This window comes from Falco biarmicus, chromosome 16 (assembly GCF_023638135.1).
Source record: "Falco biarmicus isolate bFalBia1 chromosome 16, bFalBia1.pri, whole genome shotgun sequence".
NCBI classification, from domain to species: domain Eukaryota; kingdom Metazoa; phylum Chordata; class Aves; order Falconiformes; family Falconidae; genus Falco; species Falco biarmicus.
In genome coordinates this window covers 3786008-3793986 of record NC_079303.1, presented here as the reverse complement: position 1 = coordinate 3793986, position 7979 = coordinate 3786008, and the positions used below count along the sequence as shown (strand labels likewise).

The 7979-nt window shown below is 62.3% G+C and overlaps 1 protein-coding gene across 1 annotated transcript; it reads right to left on the bottom strand.

Moving 5' to 3' along the window:
* Window positions 1–202: 202 nt before the first annotated feature.
* Window positions 203–7794, bottom strand: PRICKLE4 (prickle planar cell polarity protein 4). The gene is made up of 8 exons (XM_056361982.1): window positions 7590–7794; window positions 3257–3409; window positions 2955–3062; window positions 2737–2874; window positions 2446–2646; window positions 2026–2212; window positions 1526–1843; window positions 203–1245 (listed from the first exon to the last, which is right to left on the bottom strand). Exons 2-8 carry the CDS (start codon window positions 3404–3406, stop codon window positions 752–754), a joined length of 1596 nt encoding a protein of 531 aa, XP_056217957.1. The 5' UTR covers window positions 3407–3409; window positions 7590–7794; the 3' UTR covers window positions 203–751.
* Between the last annotated feature and the right edge of the window lie 185 nt (window positions 7795–7979).

Below are 7979 nucleotides of genomic sequence, written 5' to 3'. Positions count from 1 at the left end.
GCCCTTGTTTTGCTGTCGTTCTGGTCTCGCTCTCCTGGGGCCGGTGAGGGAGGGGTCCCACAGTGAACCCACCGTGGGGGACCCCTGGTTGTGACAGAGGGCAGCGGCCACCCCTGGGGCTCATGCTGCTCTGGTGGCACGGTCAGTGCCGCGGTGACCCTGGGATGAGGAGGAAGGGGCAGACGTGTGGTGGCTCTCCTGCGTTGGGATTTCAGCCAAACTTTATTGGAGCATCGCCCCTGGTCCCCTCCCCGTGGTGGCTGCAGGACACGGTGCCACCAGGGAGGGAGAGCATCTGGCAGTGTTGCTCATCCTTCAGGGAGGTGTCTGAGGGAAGGATCCGAGCCTGGTGGCCAGCACCCCTCCTGTCGCCATGGGTCCTCAGCAGCAGCCCCCCAGCGGGACGATGCAGGCAGCTGCCTTTGTCTTAAGCACCCGGCCGCCCTCCCCTGCGTGCGGCTGCTCTCCGGGGCTGCCGCCGTGTCTGAGATGGGAGCCCTGGCCCGGGCTGCCGGCTCTCTGCTCCCTACCTGCTTTACCAGTTCCTAATTGCGGGAGAGGCCGGCAGGAATTGCAGGCTGTGCTTTGCCAGCAGCTGCCGGGGGGAAGGATCCCAGCAGCTTCTCCCCACTAGCCTTGGGCTGCGTCCAAAACGCACGTGGAACCTGTTAAGACTATGGCAGCGGCTGGCAGGACCCGGCAGGGACCGGTGGGACGGCAGTGCCAGCCAAGGGCCCCCGGGTCCCCACTGCTAGGATACACTGCAGTGCTTGCTGCTGCCCCGCAGCTTCGCCGTCCTGCCCCCAGCCCTCCCCGGGGGCTCCCTGCCCAGGGAACTCATCCCGGGCTTGGGAATGGGCTTCCCAAAGAAGAAACCCTCTTCCTCCGAGTCTGAGTCCGAAGATGAAGAGCAGGTGGGACACCAGGAGTCGTCCTCCTCCGTGATGTCCTGCAGGTCGATGTCCTCTGGCTGTGGGCTGTGCCTGGCAGGGGGTGTGCCCGCTTGGAACTGCGGGGTTCCATTGCCTGTGGGTGTTCGGGGGTCAGGGACCCCTGAAACTGGGTGGCCCAAGGCTCCAGGCTCGTTGGGACCCTCTGCGCTGGGCTGGGGGGCGGAGGGGTGGCCGGCTGGTGGCCCCAGCATCCCTGTGTGCGCAGCATCCCTGCTCCGCTCCTTAGCAGCTGCTCCACAGTCCTCCAGGCTCCTGAATGCAGGATGCACAGGGGCCTGATCCAAAAAAGCCTCTGGAAGAAAGAAAGCAAGGATGGGTGAGGAAGAGGAAGGCTGAGCCTGCCCTGCACAGCCCCTCACACAGCGCTTCAGGCTGCAACAGAGGGTTGTACCAACCAAACCGCAGCCCCCAGCACTCGCCCTGCTGTGGGAGGTGGGCTGGGGGCTCGTGGCTGCTGCTCCAGCCCTGAGTTGGGCTGCACCCATGCGACATAACCCATAAACCACCCCAGAGCCTGGCTTTGCTCCCGCTCCCCTCGTGCCACGTGGCAAGTGGAGCAGCAGGATCCCTACCAGCCCCTTCCACCCGCTGCCTGCAGCCCCCGGCCGCCGAGGTGCTGCCCGTCCCCGGCGTGGTCCTGCTGCCGGGGCTGGCTCTGGACAGGGGTGTCGAGTCAGGGGACGGAGCCGAGGCGAAAGCGGAGTCGGAGGAGTCGGAGGCGGTGGAGGATGCATCCTGCCCCAGGCTGCAGGTCTCGGAGCAGAAGAGCCGGCCGCGGCGGGAGGTGAGGGGCTGCCCACGCAGCGGCTTTCGGCAGAGGCTGCAGCAGAAGCAGGCGGCTCGGGCATGCCAGTGGAGCCCTTGGTGGGTGGCCTCCTCGCTGTCGGCACCTGAGGGGCAACCACGGGTGAGGGGGAGGCTCTTCCCATGGTTGTGTGCCAAACCCCATCCTCCGCGCCAAGCCGAGCCGCGGGGCTCTGGCTCTGCAGCCCTCCCAGCCCAGGTGCTGCCTGCCCGGGCAGGGAAGCCCCAGCGCACCCTGCCCAGGGTTTGGGGGGGACAGGGGCCATACCGATGGGGTCTCCACAGGCTTGGCATGGCTCGGCAAAGAGGCTCTCAAAGCAGCCGCAGCAGCAGGGCCGGCCACTCTTCATCACGTAGCGCTGCCCACGCAGGGGCACGTCACACTCCAGGCAGCAGAAGTGCTCCAGGTGCCAGCGCCGGCCCTCCGCCTCGATGCACTCCTCCATGAAGATCAGCTGGAGGATGAAAAAAACCCCATCCCCTAAGCACCCAGATAGAAAACCCACAGCCCGGAGGGTGCTTTGCTGTGCCGAGGAGCGAGGAGGAGCCCCCATGCCTTGGCATGGGCATGGGGCTCGCTGCAAGGCTGAGGAAGGAGCCTTTCCTCCTGCCCATCAGTGGTTCTTTCAGCGTGTGCAGCAACAGCAGCACAAGGGATGTAAAAGCCTCTCCCCTGCCCGGCACTCACCTGGTCGCAGGAGGCACAGCGGGGCCGGAATAGCTCAGCATGGTGCCTGCCGCAGTAGATCCTCCCATCCTGCTGGAAGTAGATGAGGTCCACCAGCGGCTGGTGGCAGAAATGGCAGGAGAAGCAGGACGGGTGCCAGAACTGGTCCCCCAGCCGAGATGCTGAAACCCCCGGGTCCCCTTTGTTCAGCTTCCTGCCGCACTGCAAGGCAGAGGGACGCGGGGTTTGGGGCCAGGCTGGCTTCTGGGGACAGGTCCCCGCCGGGGAATGGGTGCTGGGGGGATGCCTCACCTTCTTGCAGGGACAGCCATGGCAAGGACCCGGCACGGGACATGCCAGCCCCTGCCCCAGCGCCTCCCGTCTCCGTCGGGCGCTGAAGGCTCGTAGCTGCCTCCTCTCCTCCTCCGCGAGGTCAGGGCAGTACCGCTCCTGCACGGGGAGGTGGAGGTGAGGTGGTGCACGGTGGGTGAAGCCCGGGGTGGGCAGCACCCAACAAATAGGTGTCTTACATCGCAGTCCTGAGGCGGCAGCTGCTGCAGGAGGGCTCTGGCACGGAGCTGGATCCTGTCGGCAGGAGAGGCAGGCGGCGGCGAGCAGGTGCCGAAGCACAGCGGGACCTTGGGATGTGGCACGGGAGAAACACAAGCAGATTTTTTAGGGCGATCAAGCTGCGTTGCTCCAAGCTGCTAAAACCTATTTCATCCCGGGGCTGGGGATGCTCTGCTGTGGGTACCACCCCTGGATGGCACCCGCAGGGCTTGAGGAGGGTGGGGAGCAGAGGGAGCCCAGGGAGAGCCGGGGTGCTGCCCACCTCAGGGGGCACGGGGTCCGCGGGGGGCTCCAGGTACTCTTCCAGGGCACAACCGGAGTCGCTGTCGGACGAGGCCGGCGGCAGCCCGGTGGCGGTGCTGCAGGGGGGAGGCTCGTCCCGCTGGGGCCATGCGGGGCTCGGCAGGGACATGAGCTGGGGAGAGAGGAGCAGAGCTGGTGAGACCCCCGGCGAGGCAGGGGGCAGGGGGCCATCCCCAGGACATGTATCATCCCACCTGCCCAGCGCGGACCTGTCTCCACGTGGCAGCAGGATGAGCAGCCCCTCAGCCCAGGGAGGGACCCCAGGGCAGGCCCAGCCAGGATGATGCTCAGCACTACCACGACCTCAGGACCCTTGGCTGAACCCCTGCAGAATTCCAAGGGCTTTTGGGGGCTGCTCCTTTCTCTGCAGGGGTTATAAGCAAGCCCACACCGAGGGCATGGGTGCTTGGCAGGGCTGGGGCTTTCTCTGCCAAGCAGGAGGCGCCGATAGGATGTTGATGGGTTGAAGCTGAGCTGGGAAGACCCTGGGTTCTCCAGCTAGAACAGGTTTTGGAAAACGGCACAACAGGTTTTGGGAAATAGCACTGGCCGTTCGCTCACTCACAGCAGGAGATTCTCCCTGGCTGCCACCAGTCGTTTGCTGGCAACAGCTAATCCCTGGTCTAGTGGCCTGGCCCTCAGTGGGACAGTGGGAGGAGACGGAGGTCTAGTGCAGTTCAGTGGAAAATAATTTATTCCCCTCGGGCTGCTATTGTTCTGCCCCGAGTGGCTGTTCCTGCCTGGGCGGCCAGCTCGCCCGGCCGCCACCACCTCGCCGGGCTGATGGTTACGCAGTGGAAACCCATCGGCTCCCGTCCCCTCCTCCCCACGCACTGCTCTTCTCTGCTCGCTTCCTTCCTGGCTTGGCTTTCCAAAACAAAGGCGAGATGGTGTTTGGTGGCTCCTGGGGCTCCCTGGACACCAGCCTGGAGCCTGACACCCTGTGCCCACGCTTACTGCCCCGGCATGGGGAGCAAGGGTGGGATGTGGGTGGGATGGACTGAGCTGCTGCTCTGGGGGCAAGTCCCGGTGTTGTGACCAAACAGCGCCAGGGATTCACTCTGTGCAGTGCCCACCCTGGATTGATCAGCTGCTCTGGAAAGCATTTTACACAGCAAGTGGCTTGGCACAGGCTCAGGGTTGAGGGGCGATAACCCCCAGGCCATGCACCTAGGTCTTCCTGCATCACTGCCACCGTGAGGACCGGTTCACTCCACAACGGGATGCTACTTCTGCACATCTACTTTATCCCCCACTGCCAGCCCATGCTGTCAGGGTCATCCTGCCCAGCACCAGCATCCCCACTTGTCCCACTAACAGCTTCAACACCCCCAGCTCAGCCCCTGCTCCCAGTGTGCTCCTTCCACCACAGCTGCCCCTTCCTCTGTAGCATCATGGGGTGCTGGGGATGTTGCACCCAAAGTAGCCAGCTCTGCAGCTGGAAGCAGGTGGCATCAGCCTGGGGCAGCTCAAGTTTCCCTGCCTGCACCTGGGTCAATGATTAACGCCACAGATTGACTCATCAGCAGGATAAAACAAAAGGGCTGCTTGCTCTTTGTTGGGGTTTGGGGTCTGTTGGTCCTGGGGTTAGCTCAGAAAGTCTGCAGGGCTGGTTGCATGGTGCTGCTCCTCAAAGCTGTGTACAGCTCTGGAGGGGATGGGGATGAAATAATCTGACTCAACTCTGTGTATTTGCAGCTCAAAGACAGTCCTGGCCTTGCTGACTTGTTGAAGGACCACTGTACCACTGCTGCTGTTGGGCCAGTAAGCAGCCCCAGCTCTACAGCTGTGCAGGAGGACTGCATGTATCCATGTGGATGCTGAGTGAGGGTAACACACCTCTCTGGGTAACATGCATCTCTGCTTTTCCTTCCCCATGGGAGGTGGATGGCAGTCCTGGGCTGTGCTTGCCTTATTAAGCCTCTAAGCTGCATTTGTCTAATCTGTTGGGGCTTTGCTGTAAACAGACCCCTCGGATGCTCCGTGGATGCAGCGGCGCTGGTGGTGCTTGTGTGGCCCCAGCCCCGTGGCAGGATGCACAGGGCTGTCAGCAGGGAGCCCAGCAGGGTGATGATGGGGGACAGTAGGGAGGGCAGGGCTCCTGCCCGCTGTGAATCCATGGGGATGTGCTGCAGAGCCCAGCCCAGTTTGATGTGATTACACCGGCTGGCAGCTGTCTGGGCCGTAGACAAGTCCCTGTAATTAGCCCCAGACAGTGACAGAGGTACGCGCCTCCCATGCTAAGGAGCCAGGCAGCCCCGACAGGTCTGTCTCCTCTGCTCCCTGTCCCCTCTTCCTTCCTGCCCTCCCTTGCTGCCTCCGGGCAGTCCTGCAAAGGATACCGGGATGCTCCCAGCCTGTCTCTGCTCTCAAGCAGTGGCAGGAAAGTCTGGACCAGGCATCGGAAGAGATGGCAGGAGGGCACTTTGGGGGAGCTGCTCCTCCCTGCCAGCACAGACCCAAGCGCTGGAGGTGCATCCCCCAGGAAGGGACGTGTGATGAGCCAGCTGAGCAGGCTGAGTGCCACTGGCATTCATTTACCTTTGCTTTAAAAGCCTCTTGTCCTGCCTGTGGAAGCTCCTCCAGACTGATTGCTCTGCTCCCTGGTGCTCTCTGAAGGATGGGCAATGTCCCCACCATGCTCCCCTGCCTTTCTGTGTTAGCACGGCTGCAAGCAGCCATGGAGGCTCCGCAGGACTCCCCTGACTGCTCTGAGCATGTTCCCCACAGTAGCTACAGCCCTTTGCGAAGCAGTCACAGCTCCCTGGGTAGGAGAAGCTAAAATGCATGGAAATATTAATCTTATTTGGCTCCCCAGGAGCAGCCCTGTCTCCAGCTGGCCATGGGAGCATGTGCAGGCTCCCAGCCCTCTCCTGCCAAGGTCACACATTAACTTGCAGTGCAGCCACCCTGGCCCATTCGCATTCAGCACAGGCTCCCCCTTCCCAGCGTGGCCAGGGGCTGATCTGCATCTCTGCCCCAGCTTTTGGTTTTCTAAAGTCACCCCTTCATCTCAGCAGACCCACCTTCAGACCCCTCTAGCCTATTTTTCAGAAGCACCCAACACTCCCTAGCTCCGCCACCCTGAGGAAACACAACAGCTTGCCATCACCAAAAAGATCGGATCCCCTTTCAAGCACCCAAAACCCCTGGCAGCTTTCAGAGGCATAGTTCTGTATTCACCACCTCACCCACAGGATAACCTGTTTTTGTTTGAGCTCCTGTCAACACAGCTGCAACGAAGGTACATGGAAATAAAGATGCAGAACAATAAAGATGCATCTTTTTCTGGGGTGAGATAAGCTGATGATGGCTGGCAAGGCAAGCCAGAGCAGCTAATCCTGCAACGCAGCCCCAGCCAGGCTGCCTGAGCTGGAGCCTGTCTCACAAAGGAGCCAGGGGTGGCTTTTGGACCTGTGATGGCACGAGGTGGAGCAACGCTTGGGTGCTGCTGGCGGAGCAACGCTTGGGTGCTGCTGGCCGGGCACAGCAGTCTCATGGGCCAGCAGTGTGGAGGGACAGGGGCTGTGCAGCCCCCCCGAATGATAGGGGGGTGTCTCAGCATCCCACTCCGCCATATGGCACCATGTCCTCCACATCACCGGAGGGGACCATGGCCAACGTCATGGCCTATTTGCTCTCCAGGGGGATGTGCCAGTGCTGCAAAAGGCTTTTCTTCGTGTGTTTTCCCCCCTCGTGAGAGCACAGGCACGGCTGGCTGCCCTGGGTACCCATTAACCCACCGTAACTCAGCCATTCGTACACCCGCTGGTCCGAACCCAGCCCCCGAGCCCCCTGCCGCCACCGGATTTCATCCCGGCATGTCGGTGTGTGATGGGGCCCAGCCCCCTCCAGTGAAAACCTCCATCGCCAAGCCCAAAACATCCCATTCCCGCTGAATCCCGGGTGGAGGAGGGATGGCGGAGCCAGCACACCTTGGTGGAGACCCTGGTCCCCTGGGTGGCCGAGGGAGGTGGGCAGCCCTGGCAGCTCCCTGCCCACGCACCTGTCCGCACGGCCCGGGGTGGCAGAGTCTGGTGATGGAGTGGACATCGTCTCCTGCTCTCAGGGGACATTTTCCCCCCAAAAAAGCCCACGGGGGGAGCAATACCATTCCCCTTCCCTTAGTTATTTCTCCCAAAGAACAGCCAAAACCCCCTCCCTCTCCCCTCCTTCGCCTCCCCTTCCCCTGCAACAATTCCCGGACGGGGACTCTCCCGCTGCCCCCCAACTCCAGCCCAACACGTAACCCACCCCAGGACACCCCCCCCCCCGCCCCCAGCCTCACCTACCTGCCCCCTCCCGGCGCTCCGGTCCCCGGGCTCCGCCGCTGCGCGCTCCGCCGCCCGCTCCAGCCCCGCCGCCGCCGGCCCGCCCCGCTCCGGCGGAGGGGAGGGAATGGAGGCTGAGCCGGGAAAACTTTGCAAAGCGAAAGGAAAACATCCAAGCTCAGGCAGGGAAACAATTTTTTTTTCTTCTCTCTCTCTCTTTTTTTTTTTTTTTTTTTTTTTTTTTTAATCTGCTCTGCCCAGGAAACTGGATCTGTGTCAGCCGGGGTCCTAATTACAGGCTTTTTAGCCTAAACCTACAGAGACAGCCAATGGCTGGGAATCACGGGCAGGGAGGGGAAGAGCAAAGGATGGCGAAGGGGGGAGTGAACATTAACCCTACAGGGGAAAGAG